This window comes from Anopheles bellator, chromosome 1, assembly GCF_943735745.2.
Source record: "Anopheles bellator chromosome 1, idAnoBellAS_SP24_06.2, whole genome shotgun sequence".
Taxonomy (NCBI): domain Eukaryota; kingdom Metazoa; phylum Arthropoda; class Insecta; order Diptera; family Culicidae; genus Anopheles; species Anopheles bellator.
The window spans coordinates 135078-156438 of NC_071285.1; the positions used below are offsets into that span (position 1 = coordinate 135078).

General features: G+C 40.2%; 7 protein-coding genes across 11 annotated transcripts; 3 read left to right on the forward strand and 4 right to left on the reverse strand.

The window, feature by feature from the left end:
* The first annotated feature begins 1569 nt into the window (after positions 1 to 1569).
* Positions 1570 to 2983, forward strand: LOC131205652 (uncharacterized). Its single transcript, XM_058197841.1, has one exon. It carries the CDS (start codon positions 1656 to 1658, stop codon positions 2931 to 2933), a length of 1278 nt encoding a protein of 425 aa, XP_058053824.1. The 5' UTR covers positions 1570 to 1655; the 3' UTR covers positions 2934 to 2983.
* Positions 1892 to 6251, reverse strand: LOC131205655 (MAPK regulated corepressor interacting protein 2). Its single transcript, XM_058197848.1, has 5 exons — positions 6105 to 6251; positions 5907 to 5982; positions 4443 to 4582; positions 4212 to 4271; positions 1892 to 4143 (listed from the first exon to the last, which is right to left on the reverse strand). Exons 1-5 carry the CDS (start codon positions 6154 to 6156, stop codon positions 3977 to 3979), a joined length of 495 nt encoding a protein of 164 aa, XP_058053831.1. The 5' UTR covers positions 6157 to 6251; the 3' UTR covers positions 1892 to 3976.
* A 1451-nt stretch (positions 6252 to 7702) lies between these two features.
* On the forward strand, positions 7703 to 9456 carry LOC131214950 (gonadal protein gdl). Of its 2 annotated transcripts, XM_058209301.1 has the most exons (4): positions 7703 to 7877; positions 7942 to 8102; positions 8170 to 8303; positions 8713 to 9456. In XM_058209301.1, exons 1-4 carry the CDS (start codon positions 7714 to 7716, stop codon positions 8767 to 8769), a joined length of 516 nt encoding a protein of 171 aa, XP_058065284.1. In that variant the 5' UTR covers positions 7703 to 7713; the 3' UTR covers positions 8770 to 9456. The 2 variants fall into 2 exon arrangements, with proteins under 2 accessions (XP_058065284.1, XP_058065283.1); XM_058209300.1 differs by having other exon boundaries at positions 8170 to 9456.
* Positions 9457 to 11041: 1585 nt separating this feature from the next.
* Positions 11042 to 12575, reverse strand: LOC131216840 (peptide methionine sulfoxide reductase). Its single transcript, XM_058211430.1, has 4 exons — positions 12507 to 12575; positions 12224 to 12438; positions 11893 to 12156; positions 11042 to 11605 (listed from the first exon to the last, which is right to left on the reverse strand). Exons 1-4 carry the CDS (start codon positions 12516 to 12518, stop codon positions 11371 to 11373), a joined length of 726 nt encoding a protein of 241 aa, XP_058067413.1. The 5' UTR covers positions 12519 to 12575; the 3' UTR covers positions 11042 to 11370.
* An 846-nt stretch (positions 12576 to 13421) lies between these two features.
* On the forward strand, positions 13422 to 18962 carry LOC131206045 (COP9 signalosome complex subunit 7). 2 transcript variants are annotated; one of them, XM_058198420.1, is made up of 7 exons: positions 13422 to 13620; positions 13694 to 13755; positions 14098 to 14331; positions 17620 to 17744; positions 17807 to 18280; positions 18352 to 18490; positions 18760 to 18962. In XM_058198420.1, the coding sequence occupies exons 3-7, from the start codon at positions 14298 to 14300 to the stop codon at positions 18783 to 18785; spliced, it is 798 nt and encodes a 265-aa protein (XP_058054403.1). In that variant the 5' UTR covers positions 13422 to 13620; positions 13694 to 13755; positions 14098 to 14297; the 3' UTR covers positions 18786 to 18962. The 2 variants fall into 2 exon arrangements, with proteins under 2 accessions (XP_058054403.1, XP_058054402.1); XM_058198419.1 differs by lacking the exons at positions 13422 to 13620; positions 13694 to 13755; positions 14098 to 14331 and having other exon boundaries at positions 17508 to 17744.
* LOC131206046 (DNA-directed RNA polymerases I, II, and III subunit RPABC3) lies at positions 16429 to 17224 on the reverse strand. Of its 2 annotated transcripts, none has more exons than XM_058198422.1 (3): positions 17162 to 17224; positions 16816 to 17075; positions 16429 to 16741 (listed from the first exon to the last, which is right to left on the reverse strand). In XM_058198422.1, the coding sequence occupies exons 2-3, from the start codon at positions 17024 to 17026 to the stop codon at positions 16500 to 16502; spliced, it is 453 nt and encodes a 150-aa protein (XP_058054405.1). In that variant the 5' UTR covers positions 17027 to 17075; positions 17162 to 17224; the 3' UTR covers positions 16429 to 16499. The 2 variants fall into 2 exon arrangements, with proteins under 2 accessions (XP_058054405.1, XP_058054404.1); XM_058198421.1 differs by having other exon boundaries at positions 16816 to 17103; positions 17162 to 17202.
* Positions 18558 to 21033, reverse strand: LOC131206044 (maltase A1-like). 2 transcript variants are annotated; one of them, XM_058198417.1, is made up of 4 exons: positions 19936 to 21033; positions 19761 to 19868; positions 19372 to 19695; positions 18558 to 19329 (listed from the first exon to the last, which is right to left on the reverse strand). In XM_058198417.1, exons 1-4 carry the CDS (start codon positions 21025 to 21027, stop codon positions 19102 to 19104), a joined length of 1752 nt encoding a protein of 583 aa, XP_058054400.1. In that variant the 5' UTR covers positions 21028 to 21033; the 3' UTR covers positions 18558 to 19101. The 2 variants fall into 2 exon arrangements, with proteins under 2 accessions (XP_058054400.1, XP_058054399.1); XM_058198416.1 differs by having other exon boundaries at positions 18561 to 19695.
* Between the last annotated feature and the right edge of the window lie 328 nt (positions 21034 to 21361).

The window sequence follows — 21361 nt, forward strand, 5'->3', positions numbered from 1 at the left end:
CCCAAAGCAACATCAACCGTCGATCGCCGCCTCAATTTCCAGAGCCCAGCAAGGAACGCACAGGAAAATAGACCAAGGAATGAGTCTACATCTCAAGTGAGCCCAGTAGTAAGTAATATTGCCGCAGCGAACACGGAAGTTAACAAAGTTTGCGGTAAACCTCGCAGTTATTTCACACTACCGAATAACGAACCGAATCTTGAAACAACCCAGTCACCGCAATCACATGCAAATTCTTCTGTTTCCCCACCACCACCGAACAGGCATGGCGCGCAAACCAAACCCAGTCCGTCGCGAAACTGGCCCATCGATTTCGATGAAGATTCATGGGAAAAATATGAACTGGTTTTTCCTGACCCTACTACTAACCCCTTGGCTTTACAGGAATTAGATGCACGCGATCCGTTGTACCAATCCTATTTAGATTGTATTCGAGCGAGGAATCGATCAATCGCATTGTTGAATGAATTCTATTCGATTCTACCGACGACTTGTGCCACACAAAATACGGAAAACCCCACCTTGCATGTGGGGACGGATCAAGGCCCGGTACCAGGTGACGAACCTCCATATGCTAACTTATCGTAGACCAGCATGAAAAAGCTGCATATGGAAACCTGCATCCCATCCTAACCGTGATCGAAACGGAAAGTGCGAATGTGCCCAAAAAGTCGAACCAAACACCCTCCAGAAAACGATATGTCGGGCTACGAAGTATACGTTCAAGTGATAAGCCAACCGTAGCCAGAGGTTATCGAAATTGATCCGTCATGTTCAGAGTCAATCATTGAATATACTCCAATGATAGAATCAACTAGCTTCCGGTTACTCACGATTGCACTGTTCTGGCCACCGGGAAACGCTTACGGCTCATCGCAGGGTAAGTATTTTTTTGTCGTTACACGATGACAAATCGGGATTATCACTTGGTTTTTTTTCGTTTTGGCAGACAAAATGACTTTACTGCCGGGTCTTCCGAGGGGCGGTCGAAGCTGGAATGTTTTGGTTGCTGCCCTGCGACACACCGAGCAGTTTCGTTATGGAGCTAATGAACGGACGAATGAGCACTATTGGCAGCAGGCTATTGGCAGCAGAGAAAGTACTGAGACTTTACCTTAACAGCGTTCCAATCCAAAAATTTGCTATATAAATCAGTTCGGTGTAATTTAATATGTAATTCGGTGTTTGGGAAGGAAATGTTCTGTCGCGTTACTGTTGTTAAGTTGTTCTGGCTTGGACTGCAGCAACACTTACCAAATCTCATTATTCCTGATAAGCCTAACAAGGAATGAAACGAACGAAACTCACAATCTTCTGCAAGCATGTCCAAGTGACTGATAAATGCCTAATAAATTTTTCAACTTCGCTCTGTGAATGTGTATTTAGCGATTTTGCTGATAATTTATAGTAAAATTTACACTGCGCTACCATCTGGGTAAAGGGATAATAATGTTTCTAAGCCCTTTGCTTCGTTTTCTTTTGTTTTGATATCAAATAATCTTTCCCTTGCTGTGCTGTGCTGTGCTATATAAAATCTTGAGCTTTGTCTAACCACTCGATTGGTATGAAAATATCTTAGTTACGAATCGGTCAACACTCTGTTCTTGAACAAAGTCATTTTCCAATTATATTCATCCATTTACACGCCAAACGCAATGCCATTAATAAATCAAATAGGACTTGCGGAAGAAAACTTACGAAAAATCATCGAAGAGCATCTCACGTTCGCAGGAGCAGGAGTAATGAGTGAAAATTCGTTCGATGTGATACATGTGACACTGGAACCATTCAGCGCATGTCCAGATGGCTTTTTGGCCGATCATTACTCGCTCAAAGTGAAGTTCCAAACGTCGGGAAACCCAACAGCAGAGTTGAATTTTTTCGTCAAGTGTTTACCCATCAACAATCCTCAGTTAGCACTATACCTCGACGAAATTGGAAGCTTCCCAAAGGAAACTAGTGTACTTCAGGACATCCTTAGACCGCTGCAAGAATATTGTCCATGGCGAAAAATTGCACCAAGAGTTCATTTCGCCCGTGCCAACAAATTGCTTGTTATGCAAAACCTGAAAAACGACGGATACGGGGTGATAAAAGGCGAAAGTGGCCTTTTGGATGATTGTTCCTTGCGGCAAGCACTACAAACGCTAGCTTGCTTACATGCAAGTTCGATAGTTCTCGAAGAAAAACGCGGAAAATCGCTTGTTGAGTTATTTCCCACTATTCTAAAAGAAAATGCATGGATCAACAGCACGACAAGCACGCGAACCAAAGATGTTGACAACGTTATTAAACTCTATATAAACCTAGTTAAACTGGAGAAACGATGGTCGGCAGAGCGGAAAGAAGCGATCATAACCAAATTGCCAACCCTGATCCGAACCATCTATCAGTACGTTGTACCATGCAAACGGTTCAGAAACTGCCTAAACCACGGCGACCTTTGGTGCAACAACTTAATGTTCAAGACTAATGCCCAAGGAGATTCCAACGACTGCGTTCTAGTGGACTTCCAGATGTCTCGTTACGTGCCACTTGGATATGATATAAATTTGCTTCTTTATCTAACAACAAGTGCAGTTTATCGCAAAAAACACGAAAAAACGTTGTTAGCCTCTTATTACAGTAGTTTTGCTAAAGTATTGGAACTGAACAATGTCGATGTTCATAAAATTTATTCTCTGAACGATTTCTTCGAATGCTGCAAGCATTACAAACTAGCCGGACTTATACATTCTGTTATGATCAGCGGAGAAGTAACACTACCACAAGAATTCTTGGAAAAGGTTTTCAATCATTCAGAGCTAACCGCCGGTTTTATGCCGGAACCAAAAATATCGATTTGTGTTGAAGCTTTTCAGGCTGACCGAACATACAAAGCTCATCTGCTGGAGCTAATGGAAGAGCTATTCACGCACATCAAAGGAGAATAAAATTATCGCACCACTTACCACAAACCTAACAATTGTTTTGATTTCTTTCGTTTATGCTGATCAATATCATTAATTGCACTAATGTATAAAATGATTAGCTTCAGTTTCGTTTTTAATGGTTCATATTTGTTTGCCTTTTTTGTAAGTCAGTTAATCACTTGATAAACTACCAACCCTGTTTGAATTGAAAACTAATCGATTAACATAACAATTCTGATTTTAAATCTCCTCCCGTTATGCCATACATTATATATAGAAATACGCAAACGGATTTGAACCATTTTGTGTCTTTGTAGGTTTCGGTGTGGCGCCTTGGTATGTCCTGTTGTTTCTTCATTGGATGACATCTAGTGATTACTAATAAAACTACCGTTAGTTGCCAGCTATCACATCGCGTAAAGAAGAGAAACTCCATATCTTCTCTTTCAGTTCGTTTCAACCTTATTTTGCCTGAATCTTGCAGCAACATTCTCCATTCCTAATGAAAACAACTGAAGGAAGCTCTTTGCCAGGAGCAACAAAATGGTTTTAACGATTGAGAAATTGGAGTGCAACGAGCAATTGTTGACGGTAAAGTGGGGATAATTTTGATACCCGAGTCTGAATAAGAGGTCCGGCGCATGGCACTACATACACAAATATCCACGATCATGATACATAACACAGTGGATGGAAAAGGACGTAAAATCCCTTTCTTCAGAACAGTGATGTAGACTGTAGATAATATGACAAAGGCACTAGGCAAACAAACATCGCGAAAATTGATCAATCAAATTTACAGAAGAGAAGGCAAATGTTTCCAGCATTTCTACCTGTTTTCTACTTGGTATTATTATGACCAACATTGCTTGCGTCCAATCTTTCGTACACATGTATGCATATCAGACATATATTCTATTGAGTGAACCCTTCAAGATCAAACCTTTTACAGATAACGGTCCTTGAAAGAAACATCGCTCGTCACAGCACGCTAGCGTTCAGTTTTACTTTTACTACTCTTTCAATCGCTTACACTACATGATCAAATGACTAAAAGAAGGGTTTCACAGACTTTTCGTGATGTTATTGAATATTCTTTTCCCCCACCAATTCTCGAGGTCAAAAGGTTTGAAATCTACCAACAGCGGGCTTGGAGGTTCATTGTAATATACTGTCGATGTACTCGAGGAGGACGATGTACTGCTGTTGGATGATAATGAGCAGTTTGACCCTGGAATTGAAACGATTGTTCAATAACCCTTCCTTAGATAGACCCGTTTTTCGCTTCGGTACGCTTACCAGTACTGTCCGGTGAGCCGGGCGTATCGTAAGGATTTGATGCTACTACCATATTCCAAGCTACAATAAAAAAGTACAAAAACTATGAAAACAAAAACAAATAGAAAAAATTTCTGCAAACAATTTTGTCTATTTCTTTGACGCAAACCCGTTTAAGACCATCGTAAACCACCGATCCGATTCAACCGATTGATAAATATTTCCAACGATTCTTTAGCATGGAGTACTTACAATCATTTATATATTTGATCAGCTCTTCGTGCTGTGGGCTCAGTTTCTCCTGCTCAAATTGCTCCTGCTGTCGCTGCTGTGTCCTGAGATACTGAGCTGCTGCCGATTTCTTCGATAATTGAAAGACAGGCCGTGGCACACTGTAAACCGGCAAAAGACGGACCAAAAAAGATTAAAACCACGTAGCTAGGAACGCCCAACCTGTCTATTGTTTGCTAGCGAATAGCCATCTGAAGTAACATCAATTATTTATTTCTCTAAGAGATAAGATCACTGCAGTACGTTAGCGTTACTCTATTACTAGCGCATTACTTCCAAAATAACATCTTATCTCTCTTCTTTTTATCTCTATAGCATGGTTAAATTTACTTAACAGATAACAACAGAAAAATCTGCATTCACAGTCAGCACTGTTCCATTAAATCAGAAACATAGGAACCATTTAAAATCTTCTAGTGATGAGATATGAATGCTTACAATAAACCCGAACACTCAACAAAAAGTCCTTCGCCGAATGAACAGAACGAATTGAATATAAATTATGCAGATTGGATCATAAGATGAGCACCGTTGAATTCTACATCAATCGCAGTATCTTACAAAATCCAATGCAATGGATACGTATATACATTATTTCCAGTGTTTAAGCTAGTCTCATTGAAATAAACACATAAATCTCATCATATTCGAACGAGAAACACTATGCTGTCCGTTTTGCGCCGGCTTCATTGCATCTAACAGTACCTTATCATTTGGTTATGATTTTCAAATGCTTCCTTGTTTTTGATGAACTTTGTAGCATGAAATATATGCGGTAGAAAAAGGTTGATCAGAGCCGCTCAATTGAATAGTTTAACGTACAATCAATCGATGATTCGATGATGGTGTGACCTTTTGGTAACTTTTGGAAATAAAAAGCAGGAGGCCTCAAACGTAGCACACTAGTTACTTTTATATATTTCAATAACCACGTAAGCTAAGCACTGTAACAACTGAAAACATTTCCAAGCAAAGCAGGCTTCGACAGAGCAGCACGTGGAATTCATATCTAGTTTAAGGCTGGAGGTTTTTTATAAAACATTCGCTACGCGGCCGGCGTCCGAAACACGCGGCGCCGTGCGTTTAAATTATCACTATCGATCGGTGTTCTCAACACAAACTGTCCAATGCGTTTCTTTTGTAATATATTTCTCACTTATTCATAGTTTTTCAACTGAGTATAATTATTCTACATGAAATGTATATGCTTCTTTCCAGCCTGTTACATAATGCTAGATTGTGGTGTGTAAATGTCAGATGATACCTACAATACAGTTTGACCTAGGAACGTAAAGCAAAGTACTTTCTGAGAGACTCCACTCTTTAATGTTTCTGATAGGTCGTTTTACGATTTAAACCTCACTCCGCAAACTACATATCGTGGTATTCGTTATGTAAACTTTATCGAGCCAGTACACCACTCACCTGAGTTCACTTTCACCATTTGTCTTCCGGCCTAAATCTCGCAAAAGTTCATATTTTTCATAATTTTGTGGAATTCCTGTGGTAACGAAACATAAATGAAATCCGTTCGTAAATTGCGCAATTGTTCACACATTGCACAACATTGGTCATTCATTCACAGTCTATCACAAACAATTCCATATTTCAACTTCATCTTACCTCGTCGGGTTTTCGCAACTAACTTACTAGGACCCTTGGAAACCGTGTACATTTTGTAATCAATACGATCCGTACGATAAGTTCAGATTTACGCTAAAATGAAATAACATTAACCAAACCCGAGTCAACCAACTCACTTCGATTATGCAATCATTTGTCGTTTGATTCACCGGCAAAACATGAATGACAGCTGCTGTCAAATTGGCGGTGTCAAATTTTCATCCGTTTTCAAATGTTCAGTTTCAAATCATATTGTTTATAGTTTTATAACGCAAAACATAATCCGATAAACGAATTCCCATAAACCCGGAACGAATCTACAATTCATTGTTTAGTATTTTGTTTTTATTCAAATATAATGGGGAGGTGTACATTGTCACATTTGAATAAGTTAGGAAAATTGGATATGCTTGCTTCTACAGTCTGATAAGCTTTCTTTGGTTTAACCTTCGATTTTGGTGCCTTTTCGTGTCGAAAGCTTGCTGCATTTTACGATACTTTTTGTCTGTTTCTGGCGAAAGTTTTTCTGTGGAATACAATGTTTGAATTACGTTTCCATCGGCTTCGCTGGGGTTATCTAAATGGCCGAATTCGTTCGGCAAGTCCGGGGTAGTGGCTGGTGATATTTGAAACTGATGAGCTTGCTTTTCGGCTTCTGTTGGTGGATAGATGCGGGAATAGTTTATCGACATCGTTTCACTACCACTACTAACATTGCGAGACAAAGGAGTCGATGTGACTGGTAGACAAGCGTTATCGTTTTGTTCGTCCAATTCCTTCTCAAACTCGACTAGAGCACTTGACTGATCCAAAATTAAATCATGGTCGTTTCCATTAATCACTTGATTCGCTGAGTGAGCAGAACTATATAGACTGCTATTGCTTATCGAACGACGATCGTGTAATGATTCCATAGTTTGTTGCAAAGTCCAAGAAATTTTTATCACCAGAGATACTACAATGGCACTAATACAATCGATAATTTCCATGCTGCACGTTATTTCTGGATAACTGCTGTGACGGTAATCTCGAACGGTTGCTTGGATACGTCGGCCTGAACCTGCTAATGCTACAGAAGCTTGATGAAGAATGCGGGTTGTGGGTTCTGGGCAAAGTGGGCAACAACCAAATGCGGTAAAAGGCCGGTTTGTCAGGTACCCTTCTCTCCCTTATGTAAAGGCATTCTGAAACAAATGTCACAACATATAATGTCCTTTTACCTAGAACCAGAGCTAAAAACCGAACGCGCTACTGCTTTTGCCTGTAAACAGGTCAATAATATACCTGTGTAAATTATTGGCATATTTAAACACTAGCCTTTGTATACCTATCCGTCCATGTACCTCGCCTAATCTTCCTGCATCCAGCCTATTCGGACGGCTTCTTGAAACAGGCTCCTTCCCAGAGGAGTGGAAACAACTAAATCCTTGTGAAGTGAGAAAATGAGCGCTGTTTGAAAATTTTAATCTATAATGGTATATTGCATTATACCACGTTATACCATATTATACCATAGTTTTATACCACGTGGTTTGTGCATCTGTGCGATTCGGAAAACGTCATTTTTTGTTTACAGTTTTGCTTTGTTTGCGATTTGTGAAACCGTAGAATGGCCAGCGAACTAGAGGAACGCGAAATTATCCCCCAAGATTCGCTTTCGGAAGAATCATCGGCTGCACACACAATTGATCCATACCAAAATCAAGAGTACCTGCAGCGGAAGCTTTATTTCTTGTTGGAAAATCTTAAAAAGATGCACACAAACTTACCAGAGTAAGTCGCGGTTGAGGTAACGCACAAGAAGCGTAGTTTCTTATTCGTCTACTCTTTTCCAAAGGCAATACCAAATGCGAATTTCCTTCGAGTTACTCGCTGGGTTGGCAAATACGTTGCTAAACGATACCATCTTTGAAATCGCCAAAGGACTCATGGAAATACAGCACGTCACCGAAGCGCATTTAATGCAAGTGCGAGAAAAAGTAGAAAATGATCATCAATGTAAGTGTTGCGCCAAACTACTAACATACATTGGGCGTTACGAATCGAGCATTTTTCTAACTCACAGTGGAAGTAAAGCAGTGGGAGGCCAAAATCCAAGATCCTGAAGAACTGCAACACATAATTGCCCTAATGAAGATAAAACACGGGAAGAACATGAAAGAAACGGACATGAAGCTAGTGCTACATTTGGATCAAAAGGTAAAAGACCAGCAATCGACTCTGGAGAAAGCAGGCGTTCCAGGATTCTACGTGACGGATAATGTGAAGGAAATCAAGATACAAATGTTTCTTCTTGATTTCATTTTACGGCTCAGCCGCCTTAAATTCGAACCAAACAAGATACAACAACTTATTTGCACTAAGTAAAACTTCCATTGGTCGAAGGTTTTGCCTATAGACTTTATTAAACAGAGCAAAATGGTCTCATTGCTTTTTATTATTCATGTTTTCGCCTGTTATAGCGAGTATCTTGGTTTCTTTCCGTTTTGTTCCTTGTTTATTATTCCGTGAAGGAGAGAATTATGGAACTATAAAATTGATGCCCCTACTTGCATGCAAGTTACTGGACAAAAACACAAAAAATCTTTTTAATCCCCCTCTTCTTTAGGTTTTCATACAAAACGTGGCTTATATGTGTGTGTGCCAATCAATTGAAATCAATTGAAAAATGTGTGTTGAATTGAAATCATGTCGATATGAATCAAAATAAGCGTGTTGAAGGAAAGGAAGGACCGACGTTTCATTCAAACTTTATTGGAAATTTAAATTTAGTCGATATGTTTTAATCATTTATTTTCATCCTTATATATTTGGAATGAGCAAAAAAATACTTTTCATCAATAGAACACACGCGACAAGAACTTAATTTAATGTGTCGACTTCCTTATTATTTGCGGATGAACCCTTCTAATTTATTTTTCTGCTCGTTGTATTTGCTCATTTATTCTGCTCTAATTGTTTGTGGGACTCCAAAAAAATTAAAATCTAAACTAAATGGCAACAACGAGTTTTGTTGTTCATAAGAACTTTTCACATTGACCATTAAAGCTTGCACATAAAAGTATCACCAGAACCTGTCGAAGTTTCTTCGACACTTTCTACCTTGACTCAACTTTCCTCGCCACTTGCTCTTGTACTGATGAATCAAAACAAAAAGCTTCATTGGTCGCCGACTAGGTCGCGAAACGCCAATCAGTGGAAGCGCTGATATCATTTAAAATTTATTTCTCGGTTGATTTTCAGTTAGATTTATCCATCAGTTTTGCATAAAACTACTTTGACTAGTTCAGGATGTTACACGTTTCCACTTCCCCGAGTTTATTGTTACCCTTACCAAATTATTTTACCTGAATATACATTTAAACACTTGGTTTCAAAATATTTAGTTTTGGCAAATTTTCTGTTCCAAAATGGTCTCTTGTTTCAAATCATCTCGTCTCGAACGAAAGAAATTTTTCAACTAATTTAGTTAGTAGGTTTTTTAACGCCAACAGATAGCTCATGATGAGCTGAATTGAAAAAGTTCACTTTTTTAAAATTATGACAACTAGCACCCAACGAAATCGATTAAGACAAAATATTTTGAATGAAATAAATTTTGCTCGGCCACAGCGACGCAGGCTGTTATCATCACGTTTAGGAATCGCTTTCCGAGTCATCATCTCGATTTACCGTGTCTAGTCGCTAGCCGCGATCGTCCCGCCGGCATCTGCGCACGCGCGATCGATTTACTGGCACTGAAATTCATTGTTCAAGGCATTCTGAATCCGTGAGTTATCGCTGGCCATTTTTGAATGAAGCAACGAATGCAAGGTGAATGACTCGATAGCGTGGTTCGTAGTCGAATTAAAAACAACGCAATCAACGTAATTATGTATCTTCATTCTCCCGAATACTTTATCTTGCGTTGCTTTGCATAATCATATCTTGTAGACTTGGGATTGCCATGAATCGCCTGAAGAGTGTGTCTGATTTCATATTTCTCTTCCTGTTTCTTGATGTTCTTGTTACAATGTTAACTTTATTTCGCGTCCTACTAATACACACGTCCAGTCGTGAACACGCAAAAATATCGCTTTAATTCCTCGCTAAGAGCACACACCGCAAACTGATTTTTTCAAACCTGCACACACCAGTTTCTTTGCGAAGTGTGAGTGCGGTACTAATGCACACAACGAAAGCAATGGACTCAGCCCACGGACACAAAAATGCGCACGTTCAGACCCGATAACCTCTTCCACTTGCACGATTGAAGACATTTTGCAAATCATCTTATTTTTAAGCAAATCTTCACTAAGATCTCAAGAATCACGCTTTCACAAAGATTAGTTTCGTAAAATTACGAATTAATTATTAATAATTAAGCTCGACCAATCCGACCGAACGTCTTTTGCTAATACGAACCAAAAGGTTTCGTTTAATTTAATCTACATCATAAACAGTAACAGTTCAGTCCCAGAGCAAAAGTATAACGTTTGCAAAAAAATATTTGGAAAAAATGTATTGTGGGGAAACTAATAGTAACCTTTACGAATGGTTTTTTCAAGGCTAAATTGTTTATTTTACAGTATTATTATTCATTAGTATTAGAATGAAAAGATTAAACCGTATTAAACGCAAACTTCATGTTTTGTACTCAAGTTGATGAATTGGTAGGGTTCGAGCTGACTTCTTTCACATAAAAACCGATTAATCGGTGCACAGCAGACGGACGATCCCTACGGATAAGCATTACAGTTACATTGTTCCCATTCCCATTATTTACCGACTAAGATTTTAAACGTCTAAAATATTTAGGGGCAATCTCGAAGGACGATATTATTCGATATGGATAGTTGAGACATTCATCGCTTGGTGTACAGCGAGTAATCGAAAACATCCTATCTATACGCTTCTAGCTTAATACATTAAGTTTTTTTTTGTAATTCATGCATTTTGTATATTTTTATTGGGTTCTAAAATCCAGTTCAAAGAAACTGTGCTCTTGAATCTAATTGTTTAGCAAAAGAGGTAAAGAAAAACGGTACATTATTAGGTCAATTTATTTCTACATGAAAACAATTACTATAATCTATCACCAATAGTCTCAATATTAGAGACGTACATTTCTTACACAATCACAAACTTAAGAATTCTTGTTTTGCGTATCAACATTTAAATCACAACATTTTATGAAAACATTATCAATCTTGCACTCTATCGATGGCTTCCCGAAGAATGGTGTTTGTACTTCATAGAGTCAACATCAGGATCCCGCCTCCATGCCTCAGCAAAAAATGCCACCACCCTCGTTCTGGATGACGTATTCACGGACATATTGCACGTGATCTTTACTTAGCCCTAGAAGATCAGCCTCCGATTCAAATTGCTCTAGTCCTCCAACGCCGATCAGGTATCCATTTAAACGCGCGGCAACATGTGATGTTAGCAATAGATCCGAGGTCAGCCCAATCGATTTGGCCAGATCGACGTGACCCTGCAACCGGTACTTTTGATGATAGCTGATCCAGGGAAGAAAATCGCACAATTCCTCAATTAAATCACAACATTCCTCAGCATCATAATATTACAAACAAATTGTATAACATCGGCGGGTTAGAGCGAGATCGCGCTTCTGCTTGGAACGATCGCCGAGACTTGTTTAATATGGATCTCTCCGTTACCATAGAAACGCATCACATCTCTCAACTCACAACGACATCTCAAAGTGGCTCGTATTGAACTTGACTTAGCGTCGTAAGTGCGCCTTGAAGCGCCACCTTGATTTACTACTTTTTCCTATACTCACTTTTCAGCGGGATAAAAGGGTCCGGCAGGCACAACTTCGGTGATAATTTTCTCCTCCGGAGTCCGATGGATTTGCTCATGCGCTAGACTTGCTTCGGCGATTTCCCGCTGCTCCTCATTGTGGAACAAGATTAAACTGGCATACTGCCGCTTCATGCGTGCGGTTATTCCGTACTCGTGGTTGTTCCAGAACAACTTCAATAGATCTTTGTACGTAATTTGTTTCGGATCGTAATCGATTGCAATCACCTCCGTATGGTCACCCCTGCGTCATTAGATGATTCTTTTCTCAGTAACATTGCTCTCCACATTTTGAAGATGAGCGTACTTACATTTTTTTGTATGTTGGAGCCTCGGTTGTACCGCCAGCGTAGCCGACACGAGTTCGCAGTACCCCTTTCGTGGCGCCAAACAGGGAATCACATCCCCAGAAACAACCCATGCCGAAGGTGGCCGTTTCAAATGGCGTGCGCACATCATGCAGAGGCAGAGGCTGATGTTGAACTTCTTCCAGCTTCTGTACGCTGTTCTGGGGAGGTGCAAGCGCCTAGAGGAACAAAAGCAAACGAATGTTACCGTGTCCATTTTACCTTACAGGCCGTTTAGGATGCTTACTGCGTGAACCATGTTGCAAAACTAGAAACGGAAAAGGCTTGACTGAAGTGAAGTCGGCACTGTGATTTCTTTTAAAGTGAAGTCCATTTGCCAGCGACAGATTTATATATAGGTCCGTCCCTGAATATCTGCAACCAATACATCCAACCTCGCGTTGCATGGTGTGTCCAATCACAAATTGTCGCCACCGTTTAATACTGATAGCTCGCGATAGTGTAATACACATATAGTGTAAAACAAATGGTAAAGTAGTGAATATTTTAAGGGGAAATTAGTTTTCTTCTCTGTTTGGCATCTTGAAGAAGCCGCTACAAAGAAAAAGAAAATGAATAACGAATTGGTATTTAGGAGCCTTTTCACTTATCAATTCAGTGAACATGAATAAACTAAAAATAATTTATATGTGCATAAAATAAATGGAACTATAGTTGCGTTTAATTTATTTTAATTTAGTTTAACCAGCTGTTTGATCCGATGAACTTAGATTAAAGTGAGCTTGCACGCAAGTTATGAAAATTGCGTACAAGTTTCAGCTGCATAAAATCCGCTATAATTAGAGCTCTGCGGTAAGTTTGCCTTTTGAATGTTTGAAAATATGGCTTTTTCATTAAAGAAAACATGGCTCTTTCTGTTGCAATTATTATTATTGTTATTATTGTTATTATTCATTTCACCAGTCTCATACTGTTTGCGAAAAAAATAATTCAAATAAATTTTATATAAGTGTTTTATATTTAATGTCTTTTTATACCCGACTACAACAGAATTACTTTATTGTATTTCAAACTAACATCAAAATAACGGGGATCATGTTGACCACCTTTTTTAAACGTTATAGCAACCGTTAGCGTCCATTGCACCTTGGTTTATAACATCGTGATATGACAGCTGTCAAATAAAAGAGAAAAGAAAAGACAAAAGAAAAGCGTTTTTGCGTTCGCTACGTTGCGTTAATATAATAATAATTAATATAATAATAATAACACGTTGATACGTTAATATAATACGTTAGTATATCAGGTACGAATTTCTGTGTAAGAGGCAAATATCGGCTATTACTGCCAAACGCCTCTATAATTCAAAAGAAACAATTTCTGTGTGCAAAGGCCTGAAGGTGTGCGCTGAACCACAGTTCCTGCGAATTTTCCATCACTATAGTATTTTAACTTATTGCACATTCTTCTCAGCCGTACAAAAGTGCCTGTTTGAACAAAATGTGTAAGTGCATTGCTGGAACTTGTGTTTGCTGGTAAGTGATGAATAGCAATGGTTCGTTTCCGCAAACCCATTAATGCTGTCGAACAAATAAATTCTTTGTTAATTTCTTTTAACAACTCAATGAAAACTCGCCTCATAAATTCGGGTTGTATCACATCAGCAAAACCACGTTCATAAAAGCTAAAGAATTAAATTATTAGGAATAGCTTCTAGGTGAATGATATTCGAAAATACCTGTTCATGTCTCTTGAATGCTGGTTTATTTGTCATGTTTTATGTAGTTGTCACATTTTACCATACATCATTAATTTAAGGATCATGCTTGCGAGATCATCTCCATTAATCCTGTGTATCTGGTCATCTTTTCCTACAGCTGCTGCCAGTGTGCGATGAGCATTTTTATTTCGCTTCTATTTGTTGGCATATTGATTGCCATAGCGGTTGCTCTGGGAATTTACTTCGGTCTGCTGAATGTCGACGATACTGCACCAGATGTTTCTGATTTTGTCCACAAAACTGGCGATTCTATAAAAGACAGTATCAAAGATAAGTTTAACTAAAACACTGACTGCAATGGCAAACATGAATTCAAGTTCTCCAACGCTCCGTAAACTATTATATCTAGGCGGTAGTAGGGAAATGATATATCTTCCCAATACTTTGCAACGACATCGTTCGAATCTCGAATAAGTTCCAAACAACATAATACAGTTACGCATGCCATGCCCACATCGGGTAATTAACTATTAAATTGAACGATTTACTATACTAAAGGTCAACGAAATCGTACAAATGAAAGTGCTTTAATCGTCTATCATAAATGCGCGGAAAACTCAATACTCGATATTGAAGCTGCTCACCAAATGTCTCAACAGCCTGCGGAAGCTTATGCCGAGCCAATTGCTACATTTAATCAACAAGTCGTAATGAAGGTAAGTACGAATTTTAAAAATCCAATTCAGGCGGGTCATTCATTGGCTCATACACTTATTCCAAACATTTGTACAGCATGCACGCTATTGTGTCATTTAGTCACGCTATTGTGAGTTTTCATGACTCAAACTTCCCTACGCCCATCCAAAACATCTGAAACAATAAAAATGTATATTCATTGACTGTCGAACACACACAGTAAAAGTACGTTCGAAGCTGAGGCGTTTAGTATGAGCCCCTTTTTCATGTTGCTTTACCTCTTTGGCCCACTTGATACATCCTTCCGTGACTCATTGGCCTCCGCCGTGAATGTGGGTCAAAGGACCTGGGTAATGAACGAATTCAAGGGCCACCTTGAATTAACAAATCGAAGCTAGACACCGATTTTCTCACGCATTAGCGAAACACCGGAATTAGCGGAATGCGCAGAGCTACGAGAGTGTTTGTGAAAGGAGTGGAGTTGTAAATGCGTGCTCAGTTGGCGATCGTTTCTTGGGTGGGAGTTTTTTACACCTATATTGGATTATAGCGCGTGTTAGTGTTGCCTTGCGTTGTGTTGCCTAGCGTTTGCCTGTAACACAGGTTTCTCTTAAACCCCCGAATATTTCGCTGGAAATCTTCTAGTGTGAATTGTTGAGTACAGAAGGGCTGAAAGTTTTTGTTACATAGCTACAGTAAAATGTGTCACTGCGGTACAATCGTTGTCTGGTAATGATCCTCGCCATCAATCTGTTGCTTTCTACAGCCATTCCCGTGCATAAATTGTGATTGATATTAGCTGTGTGTTAAAAGTCGTCAGCATCTTTCAATCTGTATTGAATTACTGTCGAATCGTTGGTGAAACAAAGAAAAGTTAAGCTTCCGTCCGATTCCACTGTTCTTTGAGTCACGCGAAGAAGCGAATAGCGTGCAAATAAGCAGACGCACAATTTGTGTCCGATGACTCATAGTTTCCTTTAACCTTTAACTCAAGCCCTTTCGCAGAGAGCTGTAATTAGTGGCTTCAACTAGAAAATGGATCTTTATGCTAAATTATTGTACATGGTTATCATTCTCTCTTTCCAGCTGCATTATTTTTGCTATTGCCGTAGCTGTGGCCATCTATTACGGTGTAATTCACGTCGACGAGTCTACCTCTGACGCCATCAAAGATGCCGGATCGAAAATTAAACATAGCATTAAGGATGGATTGAAAAAATTGGACGATGACTAGCTTCGTATGCAATGCATCTACACACTTTTAATCTTATTGGCTTTTCTATACACAAGATATTGACCAAATCTATGTTTTGGTAACGGAAAAAAACAGCAGGACTCAGTGTCACTGGACACAAGCTAATATATTGATCTTAATCTACACGCAAAAGGTATTCTCAGGCAGAAGCTCATTAAACATTTTTACTGTGTACAATGTTAAATTGAAATACAAACCCATTTTATTGTGTAAACATTGTGGAAGGTATTATTTCAATCTACCCATGGTGTGTTTAACACAGTTGGCATTGGCTGGAAACTGAAGCAATAGTTTCGACGTACAAATGCTCGACGAAGGTATGGAAACCCACGCGGATAGAGTGCTTCCGCGTAGCGTATCATGGAAATGGTGAGAAATCATACGTTATACGATTGCTTCATTCTATTGTAACGCTATTTTTTGCAGCTTGATAGCTACTTCAATTGCGGTGCTGATCGGTGTATCTAGTTTGTCGCTCAACATTTATCTTTGGATACGTTTGTCGAATATGGGCGAAAATTCAGACAAAAGCAGTGCTCCGTAGCATAAAATAAACACACATTTATTTGTCAAACTTCTATTTTCAGAATATAGTGTAAACAGCAGTGCTAGAATGCCAATTTTTTCATAAGCAAAAACATATTCTGATCAATTTCGAAGCCGTGCAAATTGTTCGCGTCGCCTTGTAACCGCATTAACAACCCTCCGAAGGAAACATAAGCGGACAGGCGATTAGATGATTCGGTTTGAGAGTCGTCACCTTCGATCCTGTACACCTTTCCAAACATAACGTACTCGAAACTATCGGCACGAGATCCCTCGATTTCAGCAGCATTGTACTCCATACTTGCTACAAATGGATCAATGGCTATTTGTGAAAGGTATGTTCATCAAAACCTGGACGCCGTATTCAGTCAAACTTACCAGCTGTGCCGTCTTCGTGAAGGGTTGTTGCTAGAACGAGTCGAAATTTGTCACCTAGCTCCATAGGATACAGCCACGAGTTAATATCCAATATAAGATCCATTTTGAACGATTCAGATTCGCAATGCAGGCGACTCACACGGTCAAACTTTTTGCCTTCCGGATCCATATCTTTGACATTGAAGATGTCTTCGAACAATATTCCCGACATCCTCTCCGGTTTGTCTCAAAAGGGGCAACGTTCGATGCGAGAGCTTAAGCTGTAGCAGGAAATATGTTAACGATTTTCTACGGATAGCAATTCGATTGCATTCTAATCTCATTCCATTTTCTAGATTAAACTTACCGCTTTCACGATTTCGTTGCTTCTTTAGGTTGTTTACACGCGTTTCCCGTGCGTTGATTGTTTGACATGTCAAGTTGCCAATCGCGGCAAAGAACTGTTTAACGTTCGAAAATGCAAGTAGAGAAAAATGCAATAAATGGAGCACAACAAACAAAATGAAATGCAAAATATATTGTTCTCATAATTCACCATCATGTTATTACAAGATTTCATCTCAATGTGACGCAAAATGCGAAAGTGCAGATATTTTTGCTTATCCTAACCCAAACGCATTACTGTAAACGAGTAGCTGATTCGGCGTCAGTTGTCAAAGGTTGTTTTTCTACTTTTATCGTTTGCTATCAAAGGCGATAGGAAAAACAGTTCTTGTAAATTTATTTTCACGATGGCGCCGGAATTGTCGAGCTTCGATTGTGAATCTTCCCCGCAACAACAATACTCGGCACATAACCCCATAGAACAATACGTGTTGCTTGCAAAGGGAGTGAAAGGAGCAGCATGCCTAGAGCTTATCAAACAAGTGCTCGAAGCACCAGGAGTTCACGTTTTCGGTGAATTATTGGCCATGCCCAACATAGAAGAGGTAACTCATTGCGTGCAATACTGAAATCAAAATCACTCATGTTCTCCTTCTCTCGTTATCAGCTGCAAAACGGTCCCAATGCAAAATACTACAATACTTTAAACTTGTTTGCCTATGGCACGTACCGTCAGTACCTAGAAAATGAATCGGAACTGATCGAGCTCACTCCAGGAATGCGCAAGAAGCTGCAACATCTCACGATTGTTTCTTTGGCCATCAAAAACAAATGTATACCATACAGCGAGCTATTGGAGGAGCTGGACATCAAAAACGTGCGCGTGCTAGAGGATTTGATTATCGAAGCCATCTACGCAGACGTTGTGCACGGAAAGCTTGACCAGAAAAACAAACAGCTTGAGGCAGACTACGCCATCGGACGGGACATTCGCACGGGCGACGTGACGGAGATCGCTGGTACTCTCCAGGAATGGAGTGACTCATGTGAAACGATATTGTCCTGTCTGGAAGCTCAAATTCACAGAGCCAATGCTGAAAAGCAGAAGCGTGTGAAACATAAAGAAGGAATCGAGCAAGAGGTAACGATCAACAGCCAGGCGCACTTATGTTCGGACACATTTTACCAAAATTATCTTTGCATGGTTTTCAGATTGCCAACTTGAAAAAAGCTATAAAAACGCAAGCAGTAGAATCTGATGAGGCGATGGCCACCGACACTGGTCGCGAGATCTCGGGTGGGTCGGAACTACGTAAAAAATCCTCCAAATCCAAGAGCCTTAAGGGCTGCGGTAAGTCGTGGTTCAAAAACTTTTCTTGAATCTAACCATGGGACTTACGGTTAGCTACTGCGTGAACAAACAAAATCAATCTAGATGTAGCATGTATTTGAGTTATAACAAGTATTTGGTGTTGTCCTTTCTCATAAGGCTTTCATTTCACAATAATTCGTCCGTTGAACCAATAGGAAGTGGTGATTTTGTTACTGACCAAATGTCTTTGATTTTGATTTGGCTTTTAATTTCTCGTTTAACGGTTTTGTTTCGTTTTTATTTGAAAGGTGCCGTAAAGTCAGTATCGAAATGATTGGCTTAATAAACTACCAAGGATACAAACGCGATGCCAACGAAGCTTGGGATGGAAGGGGGATTAGTTTATTTATGCTTTTGTTCCCCAAAAGTACTTGCGTTTCTCAGCGGTCGCGTGTAACGGAATCAAATTGTGAAACAACATCCAAACAAATAAAATTCCTTCAAATTTCACCTTTAATAGAACGAAATCAAACTGCATTCAGAAATCCGAAAAAACACTTCATATTTGATTATTTTGAAAGTTTTTGACATGTAACATGACCGTACAGGAGTACGATTTCAAAAATATTTTGTCTTTGGGTTTCCAAATCTCATATCTGAATTACTTGGTAGAGTGTGGAAGCTCTAACAATCAGTACGACCGATTCCTTCGGATCAAGTTCAATACGGTTGACTGGCACCGGTTCAAATATACGTTTTTTTGAAGATAGAGAAAGCACTGCATAAAAACCTTCCGCCGCCTCCAACGGATCGTTTTTAGTTAGATCGATTAGAGCGAGACTGTTACCGATGTTAACGATCGTATATACGTAACACAGCTTCCATGCCACAAACGCTCCGATTTGCCTCAAAATGATCACATCACGTTCGGTAAACGTGACTAAACTGTGTGACTGATATTTGATCATTCGCTTTAGCGTCGTCATATTGCGGTACACCAACAAATGGCTGGTAGGTGCTGAAAGTTGTTGCATAGCGTTTACCACCGTGTAGTTTGGTGACACGGGCAGCCAGGTGTGGTTTCCGGTGGAGAATCCAGCATCTTTGGAGTCGTCCCATTGGAATGGTGTTCGCTCAGGATCACGCGTCGTATACTGATAACGATCCGGACCGGCGTTACACGCTGCCGGATCGACAGTGTCATTGTACGAAATCCACACATCCTCCATGCCTATTTCTTCGCCCTGAAAAATAGTGCAAACTTGAAGAAAGGGTTTGATGGAATGTTTCACAAGACGCATACTCTTACATTATACGTCACGCTTACGCCCGGTAGTGAGAGGAGAATCATGTTCATACAATCTATCATATCACTTCCAAAACGACTGGCCACGCGGTGTTGGTCATGGTTGCCCATCTGCGAAATGTTGAACAACATAGAGAGTTGGCTTGGGACTTGCTTGCACAGTGTGACAGACACTTACCACCCAGTTTGGAAAAACGGAGTCCATCGTGGATGGCATGTTATCGATCCAATAGTTGATTGTATTCTTAAAGTCGTCGGCACTCGAGCCTCCGTGCAAATCCGTAATGAAATGAAAGTTGAACGGAATTTGGGCACCAGGAGTGGATTTGTTGCCGTAGTACTTCATGACGATCTCAATCGGTGAATACGTTTCGGCCATTATAATGCGTTCCCTTCCTCCATTCTGTTGCTGAAATTCGTCCGTCACGGCTCGCCACTGGTACACCATGTCAAGCGTTTCATTGCGATCTTGAGTGTAGATGTGCAGCAAGTAGCCGGGATCTTCGGGATCGTTTGTGTTGCCACTGAGCGGTTCGTCTGGATACTGGCCATCTGCATCCGGAGCCACTTCAAATAGCGTTGGAACAGCGTCTATACGATATCCGGCTACTCCTCGAGCCATCCAAAATCGCATTACATTCTTCATAGCTTCTACCACTGCCGGGTTGCGATAGTTTAGATCCGGTTGTTTGACAGAAAATTGATGCAAATAATACTCCTTCCGCACTGTACTCCACTGCCATGCACTGCCTCGGAAAAAGCTCACCCAATTGCTGGGTGGAAGTGGCATGGAAGTGTCGTTCGCACTCGACTTTCTACCAGGATGCCAGACATAGAAGTCTTCGAAACTGGGATCGCGCGCTTCTGATCTCTTAAACCACTCATGCTCGTCGCTGGTGTGGTTCGGCACAAAGTCCAAAATTACCTGTAATCCCAGGGCGTTTGCCTCTTTCACTAGTGCATCGAAGTCCTCCAGTGTGCCATATTCCGGCTGGATAGCATAGTAATCCGATATGTCGTACCCGAAGTCTGCCATTGGTGACTGAAATATTGGCGAGAGCCAGAACCCATCGATAGCATTGGCTTGCAGGAACTCTAGTCGTTGGATGATACCCCGCAGATCACCAATGCCGTCGCCGTTACTGTCCATAAAAGATCGTGGGTAGATTTGATAGAAAACGGCCGAGTTCCACCATCCTTTGTATGGTTCAGCGACGATCGATGGTAGAGCCGTAATCCAGATTGTGCACAGTACTGAGAAACGCAACATTCTTACTCCGCGGCACACGGTAAACTGATGCACACGGGACAGAAAGTGATCTCTTCCTTCCTTCTCGTCTGATTGTGGAGGATTATCAGTCATTTGCTTTGTTGATTATTTTTAGACCTTTCTCCTGTTACGATCGTAAGTCTTGCGAAAACCATTGGAGCTCTGTTTACCCTATATTCGCTGCGTGCTTTGCGTGCTGCGCTTTTACCTAATAGGCTGGAATATTTTTTTTAATCCTTGCCATATGCGATCATTGAGACGATGAGAATTGCACTGCATGCGCCAAGTAGTGTTTTTGCTAATAACTAGTGATTATAAAAGATTACATTCGACT

Coding starts and splice junctions, on each gene's coding strand:
- LOC131206044 (XM_058198416.1), bottom strand. CDS start 21,027: ATGTTGCGTTTCTCAGTACTGTGCACAATCTGGATTACGGCTCTACCA. Junction 19,869..19,935: donor CCGTTTTTCCAAACTGGGTG/GTAAGTGTCTGT, acceptor AACATTTCGCAG/ATGGGCAACCATGACCAACA. Junction 19,696..19,760: donor GCGTAAGCGTGACGTATAAT/GTAAGAGTATGC, acceptor ACTATTTTTCAG/GGCGAAGAAATAGGCATGGA.
- LOC131206046 (XM_058198422.1), bottom strand. CDS start 17,026: ATGTCGGGAATATTGTTCGAAGACATCTTCAATGTCAAAGATATGGAT. Junction 16,742..16,815: donor TCACGAAGACGGCACAGCTG/GTAAGTTTGACT, acceptor ATCCATTTGTAG/CAAGTATGGAGTACAATGCT.
- LOC131206045 (XM_058198419.1), top strand. CDS start 17,547: ATGGCGCCGGAATTGTCGAGCTTCGATTGTGAATCTTCCCCGCAACAA. Junction 18,281..18,351: donor AAGAAGGAATCGAGCAAGAG/GTAACGATCAAC, acceptor CATGGTTTTCAG/ATTGCCAACTTGAAAAAAGC. Junction 18,491..18,759: donor CAAGAGCCTTAAGGGCTGCG/GTAAGTCGTGGT, acceptor TTTATTTGAAAG/GTGCCGTAAAGTCAGTATCG.
- LOC131205655 (XM_058197848.1), bottom strand. CDS start 6,156: ATGTACACGGTTTCCAAGGGTCCTAGTAAGTTAGTTGCGAAAACCCGA. Junction 5,983..6,104: donor AGTTGCGAAAACCCGACGAG/GTAAGATGAAGT, acceptor TCGTTACCACAG/GAATTCCACAAAATTATGAA. Junction 4,272..4,442: donor GATCAAATATATAAATGATT/GTAAGTACTCCA, acceptor TTTTTATTGTAG/CTTGGAATATGGTAGTAGCA.
- LOC131214950 (XM_058209300.1), top strand. CDS start 7,714: ATGGCCAGCGAACTAGAGGAACGCGAAATTATCCCCCAAGATTCGCTT. Junction 7,878..7,941: donor ATGCACACAAACTTACCAGA/GTAAGTCGCGGT, acceptor TCTTTTCCAAAG/GCAATACCAAATGCGAATTT. Junction 8,103..8,169: donor AGTAGAAAATGATCATCAAT/GTAAGTGTTGCG, acceptor TCTAACTCACAG/TGGAAGTAAAGCAGTGGGAG.
- LOC131205652 (XM_058197841.1), top strand. CDS start 1,656: ATGCCATTAATAAATCAAATAGGACTTGCGGAAGAAAACTTACGAAAA.
- LOC131216840 (XM_058211430.1), bottom strand. Junction 12,157..12,223: donor GCTCCAACATACAAAAAAAT/GTAAGTACGCTC, acceptor CTAATGACGCAG/GGGTGACCATACGGAGGTGA. Junction 11,606..11,892: donor CCCTTTTATCCCGCTGAAAA/GTGAGTATAGGA, acceptor TCCCTGGATCAG/CTATCATCAAAAGTACCGGT.